Below are 24572 nucleotides of genomic sequence, written 5' to 3'. Positions count from 1 at the left end.
CTAACTAGCTACCATGCTGACTTTTCAGCGATCTCAAATTTCCCTCAAAGGGATGGTCGATAATGGTTGTCCTGGGAAGATAAAATATAACACATGTAAGACCAGAAAACAAATTCGCCATAAGAGATTCGAAACTACCTTTTAAGAAACAGCTTACCTTTATGAGACCATTTCGCCTTTAACAAAAGACGACCGCAATCCAGGTGGGATCCGTCTGTCCCTTATCACCGCCTATCGTTTTCCACCCCTCCTCCCCATCTGTACAAAGTCCATTTTCACATTCTCGTAACGTTTTATGTTTGTCGGTGCGTTTCGTCCTGAGTGTATCTGGTTTCCCACTGTGCCTGTACCTTTAACGATATTTATTTTCCATTTTCACTTTCCATGTTGTGTCATCCTAATTTTCTGCGGTCCATACAGGAGCCTGTTATGCGGAGTTCGGCGTCCGAGTGCCACACACTTCCGGTTCGGCGTACATGTACTCCTACGTGTCGGTGGGAGAGTTCGTGGCGTTCGTCATCGGGTGGAACATGATATTAGAATATTTAATTGGTGAGTATGGTTTTGGATAACCGATTGAGGCGACACCCGTAACTGTAGCTGATGCCGGTGGTGATTGGTTGGGTTCAGATGAATATTTGCTGGTTTTCAATTTTTTTTTGTAGTTCTGCTGACACAATCCTCAGCAGATTTTTTGTGTGTTCCTGATAATAATTCTTGATCGATTCCTTGCGGCTTTTTTGTTGTTTTTGTTGACCAAATATTCGAATAAACTTTGGTAGAAACATGATTTTAACATCAACCACAAGAATTTTATCTTGATGCAGTATTTTATAAATCTGAATGCTGAAGATAGTCTTCGAAAAATTAAAAAAAAAATATATATATGAATTTTTGTAATAAATCGATTTATTTTGACTTTATTTATCCTCGTTCCATGTCCAGTATTGATCTACAAAACATATAGCTGTTAGGGCCCAGATAGCCGTAGCGGTAAACGCGCAGCTATTCAGCAAGACCATGCTGAGGGTCGTGGGTTCGAATCCCACTGGTCGAGGATCTTTTCGTAAAGGAAATTTTCTCGATTCCCAGGGCATACAAGTATCTTCGTACCTGCCACACGATATACACATGCAAAAATGGTCAATCGGCAAAGAAAGCTCTCAGTTAATAACTGTGGAAGTGGTCATAAGAACACTAATCTGAGAAAGCAGGCTATGTCCCAGTTGGGACGTAACGCCAGAAAGAAGAAGAAGCTGTTAGGAAGAGTGACATTTCCTGTAAAATCAAAACCAGTTTAGTTCCACTTTTTTTGCGCAAGCCCTTTGTCAAAACTTGCACTAGCGTAAAGCGCGTGAAATGCGGTAAAAAGTTATTTATTTTCTGATTCCTCCGATAACAATACTACAGCTTTGCTACACGAAGTGGCAAACTCAACAGGCCAACACTCAACCTGCTGCGGTAACAACTTACAATAGGGACGACATTACTATCCCTCGGAGGCACATTGCGCAACCGGTGGAATGGTTCTCCGAGTAAGGTAACGGCGAAACAAGGAACAAGGAAAGTACTATTTTTAGTAGTGCATCGCTGCAAGTGCAGATATTTTTCTTTGATTTTATTCTGTCCTCTAGACGTGGTCGTCGTCGTCGAAAAGGACATTCTCAACTTGTTCGCTTTGTTTGTTCTGTCCGTAAGATTGCCGGTGGACGTGAATGGCCAGTAGCAGAGTTTTCGGTTTCCCACTGGAGATTCCTTCTGTCGTCATTGTCATTGCCTTGTGGAGACGTAAGGCTGTGCGATTGTACTGAGGAGGAAACTGAAGGTACCTGTGGTCCATAAGTGCATTAAACTGAAGCTAGAAGAGTCGTGGCACATTGAGACAATTATGAACACGTCCATCGGATGTGAATTTTCCCGGAAGATAATTATAGGAATGTGAGAGTACACCCAAAACAAGACCCTATATAAAAATTGTATGATACCTTTGCATAAACAGAAAATGCAAAGATTTCTTACAGAAAATGTAAGATTTGATTTTTTTGATACGACATTATCTGACAATTATTTTTGACCACTTACCTTAACATTTCAACAACAATCAAATTCAATATTTGGAGCATGTACTTTCACATACACGAATGCTATGCACAATTTAAAACAGTGGCAATTTATGACACATGAAACGCGTCCACGAATCAATTGCGTGAAATACTTGGAAATGCTTTCCATCAAAACGTTTGATCTGAACAAAACATGGATGCCACCTGGTTTGACTATGAAATATTGACACTGGACGGGATCGTATCTGTACGGTGGAAACTTCCCTATAACCAAAATGGGGAAAAAAGCACGTACCGTAAACTGGGGGGAAGTTGATCACTTTTGAGCGATTCTGTGCTATAATTCCTAGCGGGATGCATGTATTATCATCTATATATTTTTAAAACCTGTACTGGTTGAATGTTTAACGAATTATGCAAACGAAATTTTGACGAAATATTATCATAATAACGAAAACATATTTTAGATATCAAAAAGTGGTGTTTTTGATTCCGGGGTGAAGTTGATCAATTACTGCGATAGGTTTCCTAAAATAAAGAAATATGCTATTCACTAAATTTGGGGTCTCTGAATCTGAATCAAGACTCAAAAACCTTACAACTTATTGATAAATCGGTTAATTTTTTAATTGAAAGTTGTGGATTACAGATTACACCACATTAAACGCCTAAATGTAGGCAATTTTCTTTCAAATTAGCAACCCTCTTGCAAAAAGATCATTTTTTCTCTAAAAAAAAAGAATTTGTATCCTCAATACAAATTCAAAACTGCGTACACAGAACATATCTGGAATGTATGAAACAGTTTATTAAAATTGTAGCTTTGTATAGTCGTGGAAATAGTCGATTGTTTGGAGAAGAACCCTTCAACAGTTCATCAAACATTTCTTAAAGAATCTTTTTTTTCATGAAATAATTACCCTGAATGCCAAACCGAATTTATGAAAATCAAGAATAGCTATCAAGTAATGCCACAACTCAGAAATTGTGATAATTGAAATCGGGTCATAGCTCTTATAACAGTCTATACATGTGGGTACAGGAACGATCAACTTCTCCCCGCTGATCAACTACACCCCGAATTACGGTATCTATGGAGATAAAAGTATACTATACTCTTGTTCCGAAAGTTAATGGCTGCAGCAGACGATGGTGTTTGTCAGTGATACGATGAAATCCAATGCAATGATTGCAAGGTGGCTCACTGCTGGTATTACTATTGAATCCGGCGTGTACCGCAATGGAAAACGATTTTTCTGGAATTTTGTTTCTCAATTGGGAAAACAGTTTTTGCGAATGTTCAGTTTTAAGTATTTAATCACAAAGCTGTTAATGTCATGTAACATTAAATTCACCTGAATGTAAGTAAAACAAGCACTTTTATGTGGGAATATTATTAGTGTTGGAAGCATTATGAGAAATCTTCCATTTTGTCAAGTATGAAGAAAAAATATCCAAACTTTTTTGCAATCGATTACAGAAGACACGCATGCTTAGTCCTTTGGCGGAGAAGCCTGTGTCATCAGCAAACAAGGATTGTTGACATCCCTGAGGTAATATAGGTAAGTCAGATGTTAAAATATTGTATAATATTGGTCCCAAAATGCTGCCTTGAGGAATGAAGTCTTTCAGACCTGGAGTTCTGATAATTAACTTGAGTGTACGATTTGACAGATAACTTTGTATTATTCTAACAATATATGTTGGAAAATTGAAGTTATTTAATTTTATAATCAAGCCTTCATACCACACACTGTCGAATGCTTTTTCTATGTCTAGAAGAGCAAGACCTGTAGAATATCCTTCAGATTTGTTGGAACGAATCAAATTTGTTACACGCAAAAGTTGATGAGTGGTCGAATATCTATGGCGGAATCCGAACTTTTCATGGGCAAAAATTGAACTTTCATTAATGTGGACCATAATTCTGTTCAAAACGACCTTTTCAAGAAGTTCACTGATGGAGGAAAACAAACTTATTGAACGTTAGCTGGAGGCTTCTGCAGGATTTTTGTCTGGTTTTAAAATTGGTACAACCTTAGAATTTTTCCATTTGTCAGGAAAATATGCTAATTGAAACAATTCTGAAATATATCAATTACGAATGATAGGCCACTTTCTGGAAGTTTCTTGATGAGGATGTAGAAAATTCCATCATCGCCAGGGGCTTTCATATTTTTGAATTTTTTAATAATAGTTCTCACTTCTTCCAAATCAGTCACCAAGGGTTTTTTGTAAATGTTCTCTTGATTGAGAATGTTTTCGAAATCATGAGTAACTTGATTTTCTATTGGACTAGTAAGTCCTAAATTAAAGTTGTGTGCGCTTACAAACTGCATAGCAAGTTTTTGAGCTTTTAGTTAGTAATATTTTTTTTTCCTATTTCAATTCCAGTATTGGTTGCTGAGGTTTTTTTTTCAAAATTTTTGATAATTTCCAAAAGGGCTTAGGTCCATTTAAGAAATTTCATTTTCAAAATTTTCGTATCGTAATTCAGAAAACCCTTTTTAGTTTCTTTCTGCAGATCCTGTCATATCATAGCAGGATCGCAAGTGCGTTTAAATTGCCTTCTTCTCACCTTTTTAAGACGGATCAAGAGTTTAAGATCATCGTCTATAATCACGGATTCGTATTTTACTTCACATTTTGGTATTGCAATGTTTCTGGTTTCAACCATGAAGTTTGTTAAAGTTCCGAGAGCATTGTCAACATTGTCCCTGATTTTCGTCAGGGAGAAGCGAGCGACGTTGAAAAAACTCATTAACGAATTTTACACATTATACACATTATCATTATACACAGTGTTCTATATATTTTAAAGGTATAGTTTTTGCATAAATAGTTAAAATATATAGGACATTTATCCTCATTTTTCATTCACGGTTAGAAAAGCGGAGTCAAAACTTGGATTAATTTGTTTTCTTAAACAGAAATTTTCTCGGGATTCATTTAGAGATTTCTTCAAAATTTGATTACAGTTTTTCTTCTGATTATGTTACTTTTCAAATGTAAACTTTTAAAACACAAGAAATAAGTTGATGATATTTATAGTATTTATTGCAAAGCTACCTCCGTAAACTTATATAAAGTTTCTCAAGTATTTTTCATGGGTTCCTCAAACTATTTAAAAAAAACACAAATGATGCATTCAATTTCTCAACAGATTCCTTCGCAAATTTTCTCTTGAATTCCTACAGGAATGATACTTAAAATTCTTTCAGGGAAGCTGTCAATGTCTATTCCAGGAATCAGTTCAATATAGTTTCATTTTTTTTCCAAATATTTATTAATTTTTGGATATTGTCAAGATATTTCTTTTAACATTACTTCTAGTATTTTACTAGAACCTTGCCATACATGTCTCACATTTCAGTCAATGATTTTTCTATGGAACTCTTTGAAGGAATTCCTGTAGAGATTTCAAATAAAATATATCTAAAGAGTTCTCCAAACATTATTTCGGGGATAAGATGATATTTATCTTTGAATTTTTCTTAGATTTTTTCAGAATAAGCTCAAACAGCTATTCCAAGAATTGCGAATAACTCCTTAATCACGAAAATTTCTGAATGAATTTATATAAAACCTTCTTTGTGTGTTTCTTTAGAAATACCTCAAAGTTATTTTATCAGAAGCTCTTTTTAATTCTATTCGAACATAATTTAGAACATTTCTCCAAAATTTCATCCATAGATTTTTCATAATTTTACCCAAGAAATTCTGAAAGTTCCATCCAGAAGTACACAGAAAGAAAAATCCATGTAAATTTTTTAGCGTAAAATCATGCACATGGAGGGGTAGCCAGAAATGTCGCAAATTTACACGTCACATCGTCTAAAATTACAATAATATCATGTTAGTTTCCGCTATACATCGTGTTATCTAGCGTGGACTCTACCGATTACGCGACAATTGGCATAAATTTACATGATGTTGATGTAATTTGACATGATGTGTCATGTGTCATGCGACAAATCTGGCATTCCCTTTATGTGCACGATTTTACGCTGAAATTTACATGAATTTTTCTTTCCGTGTATTTTAATGAATTTCTTCTAAAAGTACTTTTGATTTTTTAACAGGAAGTCCTCCAAAAACTTATCCAGGATTTTTTTTAATGTATATCGCTTGCAGAAAACAATGTAATCCAGGAAGTATCATCTTGAGATATTTCCTTTGCATTCTGATGATTATTTTTTGGTAATGTTCTTGAAGATAGTAAAAAAATGTGGTCAAAAATAAATCCCGAAGGAAGAATTTAATGAAGTCCTGAGAAAATCTATTTTTCAAAATAAATCCTTAAAATCAACCCAGATGTCCAAGAATATTTGAAAAATAAGTTGGAAATCATTTCAGAAGTCGTGGCAGGATGGATCCTGGATTTGTTCCAAGAATCTATTGTAGAAAATTGTGGAATTCGAAGAGTCATTACAGGGTGATTACTATTTCCTGTCAGTAAAATAAGTAATCATTGAAAAAAGATGGTTGTATGAATTATAATTACCAGTGCATATCCAGTTTTGGACATCTATAACATTTGTCTTCACTGTACATAGATAAAATATTTATTTTTTTACCTTGATTTCCAGCCACATGCGTAGTTTCAGAAGCATTACAGTTAACACTCACGTGATTCAGAAGCATATATTTTAACCAAAAAGGACATATTTTTTTCGCTAAAATTTTCTATAATCAGTCTAATGCTATTCCTTAGGAAGTCCGAAAGATTGTGGTAACACACTGTTTCAATCAGGCAAATTTTTCAGCGGAGTTTAGTCAAAAATACATATCTGTGAAAAACGTGCGTGCCTGGTGTAATGCCTTTAAAACAACACATTTGAATAAAAACTAAGGTAAATGAAAAAAGATTTAATCTTTATTTTGTCAAAACAAATTTTATAGATGTACAAAACAGGACGTACACTAGAAATTAAAATTCAGACATACATCTTTTATCTACGATCAGTTACTTTACTGACAGGAATTAGTAATCACCCTGTAAAGGCAAAATTTACGAGAGAGTTGTCAGGATCAATTTTCAAAAACATATTTTGAGGGATTACTGATGATATTTGAAGAAAAAAACGAGCTAATTGTTTAAAAAATATGAATTTTGTTAAATATTTATAGAAATTTTCGGATGAAATCAAATATACTTCTAGAATAATTTTAAGAAGCAGAAAATTATCTTGAGATATTGCTGAGGGGATGGGAAAATTAAAGTTACTCCCAAAAACGATTTCTAGAAAAAAATGGTATGTTTATTGAACAAACGCCTTGAATAATCAACACAAAAAAATATAATGAAAAATGAATATGAAACCTAGAGACAATTCCCAACGAATATATGCATGGGCATTTAAAATGTAGCATGGACATCATCAAAATCAAAATCAGCATAAGTAACCAGTTGGCTACAAAAGTGACCAGAGTCGGTTAAGACCAAATCTATCGTAGAAGGGTTTCATGAACATGAGACACAAGTAGGGCTATCAGGGTATTGAATTGAGAAATATCTTGAAGAGCACTCATCAAATAAAATTCTGCCATTGGAATTGCTTAGCGAATCATTCCATGAGCGATGTTTTGCATTAAAGTCACCAATGACAATTTTATTTGACTTTGAGTCAATTTTCGTAAGGTATTTTGGAGTAAATTAACATGCTGCCTAGTGCATTGAAAAGGCAAACAGGGAGCTATCAAAGTATATTTACTAAGCTGTGTTTCAACAGATACACTCAAAGTTTTCAAAACTTTAATGCTTAAACAGCTCGTCCTCTTTACCACTCAAAGAACGAGTACAGGTAAGTATTTTCAGTTGACGAAGAGTTGGAATAAAAGTAATACCAGCGATGGTAGTGAACGGTTAGCCGTAGGAAGAAAAGGGGAGGACCTGAAGTTATCTGATACAATATTCGCAAAAGAGTTAAATCGGGTATTTCCCTTCAAATTGAAAACATTCGAACGGTTACCCGACGGAAGATAATTGGCTTGTGAATGAGCATGATTACAATTCACCAGTTGGGTATGATTCTCAAGCAAGCGATCGTTAATTGAAATATGAGAATTGTTGGAGATTCTGCCTGGGGAATTTCGTGGAGGAAAAACGTTACCGTTCATCTGTCTGGCACGAGCCCCAACGATTCTTTTACGCGAAGGGCAATTCAAAAAGTTGGACCTGTTGTTTTCCTCGCATTTTGCTCATACGATTTTTGTGGTATCATCCTTCACCGGACAGACGACCTTAGCGTGAGAAGATCCTTCGCAATTCATGCATTAAGCATCCATGCGGCAATGCTTGGTACCATGGCCCCACTTTTACACCGACAGCATTGAGTGGGATTCTGGAAATTTCCTCCAGATTCCTAGAAATGTTCCCATGTCACACAGACATCGAACATTTTGCTCTGTATAAAGCTTCAATCCTTAAAGCCCCGGGACAGTCCTTTTATTTTAAATCGACTGGTGCTCAAAAACAAAAAAGTTTAAAGAAACATGGTTTTCACTACAATCGATGGGATAACTTTGACTTCCTGTGAATTGGGTTTTCAAACCGGAAGTTCAGGTGTGGACATGTTTTTTCTATCGAAACTAAGTGTTCCCTAGTCACATTTTTACAACTTTTGTAATGAAAGCAGTATATAATGATAGGTTTTAGCCAGTTTTGGACTTTAAGTAACAGAAAAATGCAAGAATACATCAAAGCCGGAACCAGGTTCCGGAAGAACTTAATATATTGACACTACGACCAGATGATTACATAATGATTAGATTTTGAGGTAACTTTCGCAACGCACAACGTACAACGCACGTAACTTCTGATACTTCATAAAGTTATCTCAGCATTGTTGAAAGATTATGCTTTTTGACAATGTCGGCACTCCTTCCAGATGACCTGGTAATGACCAGATTAATATCCGAAAAAGAAATGAAGGTAAACAAGAATGACGCTGAAAATAATCGTTCGACTGCTTAAATTTCATTTTATTTCTTTCACTGTCTTCGTTGATAGATTTTCAGCCGTAGGCTGATTCATCTGATACAAGCTTCATAAAATCATCTCGACGTTGCTGTGAGTAATAAGTATATGCTTCTCTAACATTTTACTCTTCCACCAGATGGTCTAATGATGTCCGGATTTCGTGATCCGTTTTGCTGAATCTGGAAACAAACATGAAAAAACATCTACCGTCTTATATTTTTTTCGATGAGTTAATTTTGCTTTTCCAGTATATAAAGGTCGCTTTTATCAGAGAATTGGGTCCTAAAATTTTTAATGAAATCTTGTTTTTATTCAATAACACGAAAGAGCATCTCACTGCAACTACTTTAGCAATTTTTCCCGCTCAAATAACGGCTATATCATGTTTAAACTTTAATTTAAAAATTGGGTCCATAAATGAACCTTGACACTTAAGATCATGTTTGACGTTCGCTTAGTCGACAAAAACACCACAGGGGTTTTAGTTTTAGCACTGGGGTTGTTCCTATCTGACATTTCGGAAGGGACACGGAAAACAAAATGCACCCAAAATTTGAGTTTAAGCCAAGGGGTGTGACAAAATCTGAAAAAAATGTTTTTGGACTCAAACAAACGGAAAACATTATAAAATTGAGTAAACATGTGTTATTGGCCTAAACTTAAGCGTTTGGCACTAAAATTGGGACAGGGCTTTAGGACCCTATTGCTGTGCGCACTTTTTTAATACTTTACTCATGTCAGTCACCTGATTCAGCAGAGGTGACCGCAAAATCCGGTCATTGACAGGTCATCTAGACGAAGTGTCAATAAGGCAAGAATCATGTTCTTAAAGTAACACTGTGGTTATTTCATGAAATTTGAACAGCTGCATGTTTACTTTTACCTTTTATACATATATGTTCGCTTCTTGGTTCACCGAAAGTGACCTCGAAATCCGGTTATTGTGTGGTTATCTGGCCGAAGTAATCATACAGGCAAGAATCTACCGTTTTGTTGCATATTCCGATCACTTGGTTTTTGTATGGCGATTAGGCTGAAATGTTTCGCTGAAATATGTCAACAAATAGCAAGTAAATGGCAGTCAATTGCAATTCAATTTTAACGTCTCTCAATCTATTTTATACCTCGGGAGTAGTGATGATTCTCTAGTTCGAGACCAGTAGAACAAGCTCAGATGAATTTATTCATTTGAATATGATTTATTCATGCTGTTCGGAATTTGAATCAAGGTGTTCGGAATATGAGACAGAATGAACACAGTGTTCGGCATTTGAATCTAAATGTTGTTCCATACTTTTACGTAAAAATAATACTAAACAAGTAAAAATAAACATTTTCGTCGGCAAACCCAACAGCTAACAGTTAGACTTTGCGAATAAATTAAAAAATTTACAAATATCAGCTAATTTATGACTATCAGATGCATTTGAAGTCACTGTAGTGAAAACCGTGTTTCATTAAACTTATTTGTTTCTGAGCACCAATAGATTGAAAATAAAAGGTCTGTCCCGGAGCTTTTAGGGCTAATATTATTTAGATCACTTTTGTTAAAGTGAACTGAATTATATTCGTGCGAAAGCTTTTTCCGACGAATACCAGATTGGGTTATAATTTTTATATTGATTACTTGTACTAGGGGAAATCCAGGTAAAACATTTATTCCAGTTTCGATCTCTTCAGGTGACTTATAGTCCTATAGGATCTTTCAAGACAGCGTTGAACAAATGTTCAATTTTGTCGTCATAAGTAAAAACTGACATGACAAACCTAGTTGCATAAAAAATGTGCTTCCTCTCTTAAGAGTTTCCGGCAAAACGCGTCAGCCTCCTTTCTTTTCAATTTGGAATTCCTTTCAAATTCCTTGATTCCCTAAATGGAGTTCAAGATCTTCTGCCTAAATCCTCCAAATTCGGAACAATTGATCACGATTGGCGACTCGTTTTGTTTCCTTACTTTAAAAAGCCGGGGCTGGAGGCTGCTTCAATTTGATGTTAGGAAAATTGTTCTACACCATCGAACTGGTAGCTCATTTTGATGCGATTGTCATCATTAAACATTTCGACCTTGGAAGAAAGTGTGCATTCCTGAGAAACTTACTTTCTTCTATTTTTATCACGTTTAGTGACAGTTTTAAAACCCATTTTTTTTTGGATAGTTATCGGAGTTTGGAGTTTATAGATTCATCCTTCGTTTTGTTTGTGGTAGCAGTGATTAATGGACAAGACTTTCTAAGAGTTTTTTTTTTCAAGACGGTGTCCAGAAAGAATTACCACCGTTAGCTTTCGCTAACGGGCCCAACGAAAATTCGAAGGCACGGATCCAATCAAGGATCGAAAAGGGGTCAAAGGTTTTTATAGTACTGAAAAGTACTGTTTTATTGCTTTGGCTAATTTCAAAACACCCGAGGGCAAAAATAATTTGTGTACGCACATCACGAGGGTAAGATTCACATAGCCCCGTGTGTTCATTATATCCCTAATTTCCCTAGCTTATGTTTATTATGGACCGATGCACGAGTTCACTTTTTGACGTTTGAGCGGTGCCGTGTTATTTACGTGACCATGGCAACGAGTGAATTCGGCACCGCTTAAACGTCATATTAGTGAACTCGTGCATTGATCCATAGGGAACAAAAGTTTTCATTTGAATTTTGTATAAATATTCCCAATTCTTACTGAAATATTTTAGATTTTTTTTGTCTTTTGTCATTCTCTGGCCCAATCTTACTCCCAAGGAAGGTATTAAAATGTAGCACTTGTATGAATCTGAAAAAATGTCACATCTAGTGGAGATTGCCACGGGTTTACATATTCTGATCTTATATCAGAAATGGAACGAAGTACCACTTTAAACACCTCCCATTTTGCTAGAAGGTCTGTCAATTGGTCAGTAAATTGAATAAATTAAAATTATCTGCTAGTTAGCCATCACTAGCTTCATTGACTTTTCCAGCGATATGTGCAAACTAGGGTTGGCCATTGCTTATAAGAAAAATCAAAAACTTGCAAAACCATTTATTAGCCTTGGGAGCCTAAACTATAAAAACGTGTAAGTTCAGTTCCAAAGCAAAAAAAAATATTTATGAAACACCCTAATGTACGAACATACATGGGGATAATGGGACTGCCAGTCAACTAAAAATAGCGTTTTGTTTTCGCAACTTTCATCGTGAAATCGGATCCCCAGTGCCACGAGAGCAGCGACCAGCGAGCGAAAAAAGGAAAACGGATAGAGATAATAAGTAATACAAGTTCAATTCGCCAACTTCCGATCGATATCGAAATTGATTGAGCCAACAGCAACAGTTCTCGCTTTTTCACGGTCATCTATCACAGTTTTATTTCTTGGTTTAATTTATGGGAAGTATCGTTCTGTCACGGAATTAGATGGACGTGATAGGAATGGTGACGTAAATGACCAAGACCATGTTATTGTACCTCTTCAATAAGCTTGATCAAAGTTTTAGTTTAGATTGTCAATCCGGAATAGAAGAGTAATATTACCCATCTTCATGGGAAATACATTTTCAAAACCCCAAATGTAAAGGTATGTCACAATATACGAATTTATGTAACTATAGGGTAAAGCATTAAAGCTGAGAAGCAGGCTCAGCCACATCTGAGATATGATGCAGGGAAAATATTAAGATAAGAATACTGCTCTTGAAAAGTTAAGTCGGATCAAAGTACATGAATATTAATTTCTATCGCATATTAAAGGCTTTCAATTCGGCAAATAACAAGTCGGGTGAAAGCGACGCCTTTTGTGATTTATGTGACCTAAAAGTTTAGGTTTTTTTTTCTTTCTGAACCAACCACACCACGGTATCAGCTAGGTCGGATTTTTATTTTAATTATTCATGCGATTTCGACTCGAATGGCTCGAGATAATTTAGATTGCGGCAGCCCTAGATAGTGAAAATTAATTTCTTTTCCCCCCGTCCAACAGGTACGAGCGCGTGTGCCTGTGCACTGAGTGCAAGCTTCGATTCGCTATCCGGAGGTGCCATCAGCAGGAGCATAGCTTCCGCCGTGGGGACCATATTTGGTGAGTATGCGATCGCGATCAGTCATTTGTAATAAATTTACTTGGAAATTATTAGTTTTTTCTCTCTTTTTTTATTCATCTAGACGCGTTGTGGTATGACAATACAATTGAAATAATTGCTAAATTGAAGGTCTCATAATGGTCATGATGATCAAATTTTATAAATGCCTTGAAACTTGAAATGTTACTTTAGAATATCTATCACCAGGCATTGCAGAATTTGTTCTCATTTGATTTGGAAACAAACGATTGCAAGCGAAGAAAAACATCATATCTGTATCGGTTAATGATCAGCAATGTTTCGCAAGTTGCAACAAGCTTGATGAATAACAGCAGCGAACCTGAGTTCCAAAGAGAGAGCTATGATGAAACTCATTTCTGTAGCTTATTTATCATAGGGGGTAGGTGTTTTATTTTACAAGCGTGATAAATAATCTGAAAACATCCTTTAGTAATAATATTCCCCAGATTTGGAGCTTGTTGAGATGGGGTTTATCATACCCGATCTAATCAGAGCTGATGTAGATAAACTCTCATGATGTGCTGCGGATCATGATTGTTACACAAAGCGATACTCTCAATTTTCTCAAAATTCAATCACTGTAAGAGTCAGTAGCGTAACTGCAATGGGTGCAGTCCGCACCGGGCCCCGGGTTCTAGGGAGAACGAAATCATGGTAAAAAATTCTCATAGCAGTATGATTGAATTTTAAACAAACAAAAATGTACAGGAAAAGAAAATCAGGTTTTGAGGGGACCTAAATTGGTGGGGACACACATAGCCAGTGCTGTAGCGAGCGGTTGGCAAGGTTGACGCCCATCAAGGGGGCCAAAATGCTCGAAGTACTTCATGAAATCATGATCAAATCATCAATCATAATGAAATCAGCGCCTATCAAACCACTGTTCCAAAAATAACCGCAATTTTCAAAATGTAAAGTAGAAACATTTTCTGAAGCGCTTCGTACAACAAACATGTTAAAGAAAAGTAAATTTAAAACTCCTGACTGAAATTCTTAGACTAATAAAATTTATATTTATATTTAATATAAACTACTTAAAATTTTTTTCAGATAGGCCAATGTAGCAACGATAGATTACTTTACACAAGTTACAATTGTTATTTAAAAGGCAAAATCTATTAAATATCCACCGCATGCATTTTTTGGTTGGTACTCTACTAGCTCGAAGTTAAAACTGCAGAATTTCGTTTGATTTTACAACAATGTGGTAATTAGAAAAATTAATTGTTTATAAGATATTTTTCAAAACATCCTGTAGAGCCCTTAGTAACTTTTAAAGAAATCTTTTTTAAAGGAATATGATTCCTTGCTTCCGATTTTAATGAATTTTAAATCTTTCTTTGAACTTTCTTGGATTGAAAATTAAACATCTTTCAACATAAATTTTGTGAACCACTAATAAAAACATTTTTGAAATTATTGTATGTTCAGTACACCTTGTGGTTTCTGCAGATTAATCTCTGATCATATAAATATAACGGTGCCCCAAAAAATGTCCCTTAACTCATAATGCTCAACCCTAGAATGAAAGATATGCCTATTTATAGCATTTTTGAAAAGTTTATATGAACTTGTTAAGAATAGTTAAGAGGTTCCGCCAAATGTATTTTAAATATATGGCCATTTTTTATGAAAATGTTCATACTTTGACGTTTTGTGCATATATTAATTATTAAACTTGAATTACATTCAAACATTAAAAATTTCTCTAAAATATCCTTCGTGTCGATCTTAAAACAAAAATCAACATTCTTCTTGCAAATTTTATTGTAATGAAATTATATCCTTGTTGAACTACAAAGCACTGACTTTGAGAGGCGCTCAAAAGACGGTTCGCCAAGGGCGCCATGAGGCTACGCTACGGCTCTGCCTACAGCAACCAGTATATTGATAAAGGTAGCGTTTATTTCAACATTCTTGAACAGAACTTTTTAACAGAACACTATATTTTTGGATTCAAAAATACATTGTTCTGTTAATTATCGAACATCTATAACTTAAGTCAGGACAATATTTTATTGTACATAATATTTTATACATTCTTGAAAGTATCAAATCACGAACAGAGTCCTCTCCCTTATTTACGCAAACAGTATCTAAAGTTTTTTTTTTTCGCAATTCAATTAATCTTGGTGTAATTTTTTTAAGGGTTCCAGAGATTGCAACACAACCATAGGGTCGTAGATTTTTCGTGGGAAATCTCCAAGAATTCTTTGAAATTTACCTCAATAAAAAAAAATTACAGAGGCTCCTTCTGGGATCCCTTCAGAAACTGTTATTAAGATTCCTCAAGCATTATCCTTCAGCAGTCCAATAATGGAATTACAGGGAAAATTTTCACAAAAATTCTTAGGAATATTCTTTCAAAAATGCTTGTATTGATTTTTTTAGTTGTTACTCTGAATAACTTGAAATATCCTTTTGATGAACACCTTGAAAACTGAAATCATTCAATAAAAATTAACAAAGTTTCATTTTTGGATTGAAGCTCTCATGGCAGTTTTTCAGATAAACTTCCAGTCGTTTTCAGAATCAATCCTTCGGCAGTTACCTCAGATTATCTCAGGAATTGCTCCATATTTTTTCAAAAACCTATTAGAAATTCTTCCACGATTTTCACAATAAGTTCAACCGGGTTTATGTCAAAAATTTCTCCCAAAATTTTGAGATCGTCCAAGGATTCTTGGCATTACTTTAGAAGTAAATTCTCCATGGATTCTTTAATTCAAAAATTCATTTGGGGTCGAAAACCACAACAGGCTATAGAAATTATTCGTATAATTCCTCCAATTTTTCAATAATTATTATATGCGAAGATGTTTTAGAAACTTCTATCTTGTAGGAATTTAAGGTGTATTTAACGACAATATTTTTGTGAGTGATAATTTTACGCTTCTGTTAATCTACCGCATTTTTTAAGATTTCGCACTAATTATTTATAAAAAAATCCTTAGCATTTCCTTGGACACATTCCTAGAGAAATCCTGTAAGAAATACTACAGTACTACAGTACTAAATTCGGTTTTTTCATCTATTTATAGGTATTCTACTAAACAGCTCGAAGATTTATTATCAATTTTTCATTGTTTCCAATGCAAGATCATCTTTCCAATATTTTGCTGTTCGGATAATTTGCGGACACCCTGTATATAGAGATTATGCAGAAAATTGTTTACAAAAACTTTTTCGGAATTGTAGGTTTTATTTTTTCTTAAATTCATTATGTAATGCTTGGTGGATCTTTTGTGTGATTTTTGACGATCTTGTATCCAGGGCTCATTGTGTCTTAGATCATCTACAACATCTACAAGTGAGGAATCCCAGTGAACGGTTCTATTCTATCTTTCGATTTCTTGAAAAGTTCCAATGAGATTACTCAATGATACCTTTCAGGAATTTCTACAGGAATCACTTCAGCGATTCCTCCAGGAGTTTTTCCAAGTGTTCTCTAAGTATTCTTCCAGGAAGCTTTTAGATATTTAGATTTTAGATTTAGGATTCCTCCAGGAGATTTTCTTCGATTCCTACTACTTTTCAGGAAGTTATTTAGATTCCTTCCTGACTTCCACTTCCGTGGAATTTTCTGCCTTTTCACTACGTAAACTCCTCCAGCAATTTCATTACTGATTTTCTCAAGAAATACCTCCAGGATTTTTAAAGGAATTCCTTCAAAGAGTTGTCTTACAATTACTGCAAGAGTTAATTTGGAAATTTATGTAGAAATCAACAATTTATTCCGGGATTCCATGGAGAAATTTCTGGAGTAAATGCTCGAAGAATTCCTGTAGGAATCTCAAGAGCAATAACTATAGACATTCCTGAAGAAATCCCAGAAAAAAAATCCTGAAGGAATTTCTGGAAAAATCTACTGTAGCCAAATACTTCAAAGAATGTCTGAAAAATCCTTGAAAGAATTTATGTAGGAGTCTCATAGAGGCATGAGGAATTGCTGAAAGATTCACAAAAGGAATTTATACACGACTCCACGCACGAATCCCTGGAGGAATTTGTAGTGTAATCTTTGGAAAAATACCTACAGACATCCCTGCAATAATTTAGTCATTTCATTTTTTTTTATTTTTTTTTGATAGATCCCTTTTACTATGATTAGAGAAATCGTTGTAGGTATTAATTATTGGCTCCTTTGAAGGCGTAATTCCTGGAAGGAACCTAGATGGATTACCTGGAGGAATACTGGGAGAAAGCTCTAGAGAGTTCTAGAAGAATGCTTGCTAGAATGCCATGAAGGATCACTGGAAGATATCCTATATTGTTGTATGGAGGAACCTATGGAGGAATTCCAAACCAAATTATTGAAGGAATTTCAAGAGGAATTAAAAAATCAACAAGGATTTAATTATTTTTGGCCCTACTTTACCCCTAACGACGATAAGATGACATAAAAACGTGCGGTGCACTCGAACCCTAAAGAATTTCAATCCGGTCACTCCATTCAATATTCATTTTTCGATCAAAATCTTTTCAACTTTGAAATATATGGTTTCGAACTTACTTTACCAAAAATACTTGGTATCAGAAGAAAAAAAAACTATCATTATTTAAGAACATGTTCCAGGATCAGTGGTATTTGCTAACTTTTGCTCCAATAATAGTAGTTTTTATAGATTTTCTATTAAGACCTACTATTTTAGGAAGATACCACCAAAAGATAAAAGAGTTAAAGTTTTTTTTCTTTCTTTTTCTGAAAAATTACAAAATCTATTTACATATTTTATTTTCTCAAGGGTCGTGCAACACTCACAAATGAAAAGAATCTCGAAAACACTACAAACCGCATTGCCATTACACACACTATCACAGGCTCAGCGAAGCCTATAAGGAGAAAATTGATTTTTCAGAAATCACTACAGTCATACCTCGATATAACGTAACCTCTTTATTACGTAACTCGATATAACGTAATTTTTACCTCGATATAACGTAACTTTTTTCTTGGATCCCATTTAGTTTTCCATTTTTTATTAAAAACATGGTTTATGAACTGCAATAAACATTTTTCAAGATTCAAACACCAACAAATATTAAATCAAAGCAATACAAGCGTTTACTATCACTGAATGCAGTCATAAATCGATATCAAGTGAGCTATAAGCTAATGTTAAAACCATCATTTTGTCATTGCTGTATATTTGTATACATCATTCTTCTTCATTTTTGTTGCATTTACGCTCTCACCGGAACCAAGCTTGCTACTCACTTCAATTATATGAAAACTTTAATAATTATTGATTTAGACTTTGCATTCAAAATGACTAGATCAGGATTTAAACTACAATCATTCCGAGGATGCCTCCAGAGATTCCGCCATTAATTTCTCCAAGGACACATCCTAAACTCTCCTGGTATTCATGTATAAGGTGTCTGATGGGTTCAGGGACCCGCTCTGCCTAAAGTCGTTGTACGGTGCTCTAGTACGTCCTATTTTGGAATTTGCTGCAGTTGTGTGGTGCCCTTTTCACACTTGCTGGATCACGCGAATCGAATCTGTCCAAAGGAAATTTATACGCCGAGCTCCCAGGAACCTACCGTGGCGCGATCCAAGAAACTTGCCACCGTACCACGACCGTTGCCGCCTTATTGGAATCGAGACCTTGGAGAACAGGCGACATGTTGCTCAAACAGCATTTGATTCCAAACTGTTGAAAGGTGAAATCGACTCCCCTTCCCTATTGGCTGATGTAAATGTCTATGCACCAGAACGACCATTGCGTAGGCGTCACTTCATTAGTCTAGGAAGTCGGAGTACTCTTTATGGACAGCATGATCCTGTAAGATTCATGACTGCAAAGTTCAACGAAGTCTTCCATCTGTATGATTTCAACGTTTCGATTACAACACTTCGGAATCGTTTTGTGCAGTACTTTGTTAGAAACTGACTGTTCATGTTTGTGTTATTTATAACTAGGTCATGTTAGTTTATTCATTAAGACTACATTATGTCAGATGGATTATTTGAAATACAATACAATACAATAAAACTTGAAACACATTCTTAAAATAATTTCGACAGTTAACCCTCCTGATATTCATGTTTAAAAACTTGTAAGATATTCGTCAGTAATGATGCCAGGGATTCCACCAGATTTTTTTAGGCGATTTTAAAGATTCCTCTAGGTGTTTCTAGGAGCATTTCATCAATTTTGACTTAACGGATTCCCGTTTTGAATTATTAATTTCATTTCATCAGAAAGTTAGCATCCAATCTCACCAAGAAATGGTTTAAATATTATTTAAGGAATTTTTCCAGAATATGTCCTAGGAATTCCGGATTCTAGGAATTTGAAATTCAACAGTTTTGAATTTCATAAGTAATTTCTTCAGGATATAAAGTGGGTTCAACTATGATTTTTTCAAACCATTCTGCATATGATACCTTATATTTTTCGGAGACTAAAGATTGATGAATTATTTCAGCAATTTTTCATGAACTCTTCCAGCGGTTTTTTAGAGAACAATCAAATTATGATTCTTGGAATGCTCTACAAATTATTCCAAAAAATCGTACAGGTATCCGTCCAAAAACCTGAAAAAAAAAAACATTTTCTTGGCGTTTCTCCAATAATTTTATTACGATTTTCTGCAGAGTTTTCTTCAAATATTTATGCTAAAACCATTATATGTACTACTTAAGCTTCTTCAAGGATTCTATGTGAAATGAAATCCTCCATTGATTCCATCAGGAATTTGTTAAGAAAAATCTCAATCATTCTTTTTTATTGGGTTCTTCAAGTGATTCTTAAAGTCTTAAGTCTAGAAATTTTTCTATGATTTTTTTTTTTTATTACAAAAATATATTCAGGAATTCATCCAAAAACTGATGAAAATCCCCAGATCTCCCAAAAAAATCTTCTAGAATACTGCCAATAATTCCACCACGTATTCGTTCGGAAATTTTTGCATGGATTGTTTTTAATGGACTACCTGCTTTGCTCTTGTCCACAGTTGATCATCAGAAGTTTTCTCGTTTTATTTTGTAGGGGAAAAGGCATCCAACTTCAAATTTCTTGTAAATCAAAGCATTAATCGAAAAAAATATTTGGTAGGCGTGAAAGACATCAGCATTACGTACAACCGGTACCAAATATTTTTTCGTAAAAAGTTCCCAATTTTGAGAAATTGGATGCATTTCGCCATACAAATATTTGTCGCGTTATCTTTAAGCGATTTTTCGTGCATAGACACTAGCGCATGTGCGTTACTGTACGGTGAGTAGCGAATCAGGCCATGCATCTAAACCATTGAGATTTATAGTGATTTCTTCATAAGCTCTGAAAAAAAAATTAAAAAATTCTTGGGACATTCATACTAAAACTCTGTCAAGAAATTACAAAAGATTTGCTTTAGGAGTTTTACCATGAGTTCCTCATAACAAAATTCTTGAAGTTCCACAATTGCCTGCTAGAAATTATAATGGTCTGCTCAACATTAACTTTTTTAAAGATTTCTGAAAGATCTCATATATGAATTTCTTGTATAGTTTCTCCACGTGTTCAAAGATTATTCAAAGATTTTTCCTGAAAACATTTTTTAAGGATTACTGCAATAGAGTGATAAAAATGAAAAAATAAAATAAAAAAAGAATACGGAAATATATCGAAACAAATATGTAAGATAAATTGAAAATGCCTGCTAGTTAAATAATATAAATGTAAGACCAATTTTCTCATCAAACAATACAAATTGAGAAAATGAATCTTTTGCTTCAATATAACGTAACCTCGATATAACGTAACGAAAATAAAAATCGAGTTACGTTATATCAAGGTATTACTGTATTAAATTTCATAATTCCATATAGTTTTCTCTTCACACTTTTTTTTTTGACAGATCTAGAGTTTAAGATCATCATCTGTAATTACGGATTCGAATTTTACTTCTCATTTAGGTATTGCAATGCTACTTGCTTCAACAAGGGATTTTGTTTAAGTTTCGAAAGCATTTTCAATATCAAGTTTTGTTTGCAAATAAAAGTTTCCATCAAGATTCGATGTATGTTTCATATGTTTTCTAGTTGGCTTGTAAATAATTGTGATTGAAGCTGATAGGATTGAGAATCGCTTCATGGGACTTCCTGTTCTAGTAAAGTTGTAAATGCAGTTCTTATTTATAACATTCTAATTCTAAGCTAGTCCCATTTGTTAAGCGGTCAAAATCGCTTTCCTTGTGCGTCGACTTCCATCATATTGTCATACCCGCTCGTCATCCCTTTTTCATCGATTAAAGTTAACAATTTCCGTCATTTTGCGTATTTTCCTCTTCTACTTCTTGCTCGCATTTCCGCTTACGATTCGTTGATTTTTTTTTATTATCTGGTCGTCACTTGACGCCACGACACGATGCCCCATCGTCGACGACCAAATCCCATTACACGGGTGACGAAATCGGTACACGATGGGATGGAATGAAATGGGAAAACGTCGGTCCTGCAGGTCGGCCGCCGGATTTTATCGCATTCGGCATCACCCTGATGATGACCTTTGTTCTGGCGCTGGGTGCCAGCAAATCGGTGCTCTTCAACAACGTCCTCAACACGGTCAACTTGGCCTCGTGGGTATTCATCCTGACGGCCGGGATGTTTTACGTGGACACGGCCACATGGAGCGAACACGAAGGCTTCCTGCCGTACGGGTGGAGTGGGGTAAGTGTAGCGGTTGTAATTTTATTCATTTTTTTTATTTCAAAAGTAGCTATAGATGTGGCAACAGATTGATCCTATGGGAGAGTGTCGCTACGGGATAGTTAGCTGCAATTATATGCCTCCCGTTCCCTGTCACAGTGCACTATGGTCCAGGAATCAGTTTTACGCGGAAAGATGCATTTTGAGCTTTAGAATGAAACATTAGACAAAAACGGTCTTCTACAAAGTTGTTTGTATTAGTTGAGCCCTTTGTTTGGTTTTATTGAAAATTAGGGTGGACCACATTTTCATAGAAATTGTGTAACTAACTTTATTATTTGTAGAAATTTTATTATACATGCTTCAGCAAAGTTGTAGACCATTCAATTTTAGGCAACTTTGCCAAAAAAAGTTTTTTTGTATCTCTTAAATTGACCGATTTAGAGCTTTTTCCATACGGTGACATAGGGTGGTCCGAACAAAACTGGTTTTCTGGCTCTAGAGCTTTCAATTCATATTTCTCATCAAAGTAGTCTAAGAAACACTTTTAGAGCTTTAAAAAATGCGTAATTTGGTGAGTGAAGAAACTCGCTATCTTTTTCCGTTTAGGAGTTATTGTTGTTTTTCTCTCAAAAGCATGCCTACTTTGATTGTGAATATCTCTGATTGGGGCAAACATAAAAAATATCTTTTGACGGCATTCAAAAGAAAAAATAAAATTGTATATCATATCAAAAAATTACAGATGTGTTATTTTTGTAACTCTAATAAAACGTCTTGAAAGTCAAACATTTTTTATCACAAAAACTTTAAAAACTTTTGAACTAAAATAGATATCATCAATCTTTTTACATGAAAATTTGCGTTTTATTAAGTTCTAAAAGTCGTTCATAGACGACTTTGATGAGAAAATAATATTAAAAAAACTAGAGTTGAAAAACTTATTTTTGTTGGACCACCCTGCGATGATTAGGAAAAAATGCTCTAGATTGGTCAAATTTTGAGCTACAGAAAAACTTTTTTTGGCAAAGTTTATCGAAATTTCAAGTTCTACCACTTTGCCTAAGAGCATATACCAGTATTTTTGCAAATGAAAAAGTTGATTATATGATATGTGTGATATTGTGGACCACCCTAGTTTAAATGACACAGTATGTTAGCTTACATTTTTAGAAACAATTTTGTAGAAGATCATTTTTGTCTAAAATTTCATTTTCATGCTCAAAATGCAAAATAATAAAGAAATACATACCATAAAAATTTTAATTTAAGGGGCCCAGATAGCCGTAGCGGTAAACGCGCAGCTATTCAGCAAGACCAAGCTGAGGGTCGTGGGTTCGAATCCCGCCGGTCGAGGATTTTCCCGGGTTGGAAATTTTCTCGTCTTCCCAGGGCATAAAGTATCATCATACCTGCCACACGATATACGCATGCAAAAATGGTCATTGGCATAGTAAGCTCTCAGTTAATAACTGTGGAAGTGCTCAGAAGAACACTAAGCTGAGAAGCAGGCTCTGTCCCAGTGGGGACGTAACGCCAGCAAGAAGAAGAAGATACTATAAAATCTTCAAAATAGTTTTAGAGCCCTATCTTTCTTATTTCGGATTTCTCGTCAAAGTGGTCTATGAACGACTTCAAGAACTTAACAAAACGCAAATTTTCATGTAAAAATATTGATGATATCTATTTTAGTTCCAAAGTTATTAAAGTTTTTCTGCTTAAAATCCTTTGTTTTGCAAGGCTTTTTATTAGAGTTACAAAAATAACACATCTGTAATTTTTTGATATAATATACAATTTTATTTTGTCTTTTGAATGCCGTCAAAAGATATTTTTTATGTTTGCCCCAATCAGAGATATTCACAATCAAAGTAGGCATGTTTTTGAGAGAAAAACAACAATAACTCCTAAACGGAAAGAGATAGCGAGTTTCTTCACTCACCAAATAACGCATTTTTCAAAGCTCTAAAAGTGTTTCTTAGACTACTTTGATGAGAAATTTGAATTGAAAACTCTAGAGTCAGAAAACCAGTTTTGTTCGGACCACCCTATGTCACTGTAGGAAAAAAGCTCTAAATCGGTCAATTTAAGAGATACAAAAAAACTTTTTTTGGCAAAGTTACTTGAAATTGAATGGTCTAAAACTTTGCTGAAGCATGTATAATAAAATTTCTACAAATAAGAAAGTTAGTTACACAATTTCTATGAAACTGTGGTCCACCCTAATTTTCAATAACACCAAACAATGGGCTTAACTAATACAAACAACTTTGTAGAAGACCGTTTTTGTCTAATGTTTCATTCTAAAGTTCAAAATGCATCTTTCCGCGTAAAACTGATTCCTGGACCACTGTGCAGTGTATTGTTGATAAACCATAGTTGTCCCATTTAACAGTAGGCAAAATCCCAATCATAATCGCACTAATTCCGTGCCGTTGTTTTCAAATGGGGAATCGAATAACGCTAATTTTATCAACTGTTTGAAATACGGAATTTCGATATTTGCTTCTTTTTTAAACTTGCGTATACTGAAAAAAAAAAAGATTTTCAAAGTTTAAAGTCGGTTTGAAAATATAATCATTATTTATTTTAATAAAATTTTGTCTCAAGATAGAAAATTATGTTTACTACCAACCGTCCATACATCGCGAGATGGGGACTTTAAAGCAAGAAATTTTTTGTTCCTAAAAAAAACATTTTTCTTGTTTTATTTTTTTTTATTTTTAGCGCGTCATTTTTAAACAAAACTAAACAAGTAAAAGTTTAAATCAACTCAGAATTTAACGAAGCTCAATAAGCGAGTCAATTTTGTCTAATCAA

The 24572-nt window shown here is 34.7% G+C and overlaps 1 protein-coding gene across 3 annotated transcripts in view; it reads left to right on the top strand.

Annotated features, from left to right (window-relative positions):
- Positions 1-24572, top strand: part of LOC5575110 (cationic amino acid transporter 3) — a 173231-nt gene that overhangs the window by 131363 nt on the left and 17296 nt on the right. For all 3 annotated transcript variants that reach the window (XM_021851004.1, XM_021851003.1, XM_001661782.2), the window contains 3 exons: positions 421-552; positions 12994-13092; positions 21565-21773. In XM_021851004.1, coding sequence (XP_021706696.1) covers positions 421-552; positions 12994-13092; positions 21565-21773 — 440 coding nt within the window. The remainder of the gene's footprint in view (positions 1-420; positions 553-12993; positions 13093-21564; positions 21774-24572) is intronic.

The sequence above is a fragment of the Aedes aegypti genome, chromosome 3 (genome assembly GCF_002204515.2).
Source record: "Aedes aegypti strain LVP_AGWG chromosome 3, AaegL5.0 Primary Assembly, whole genome shotgun sequence".
NCBI lineage: Eukaryota > Metazoa > Arthropoda > Insecta > Diptera > Culicidae > Aedes > Aedes aegypti.
Note: the sequence above shows the minus strand (reverse complement) of the source record. Positions and strands in the feature narration are given on the sequence as shown.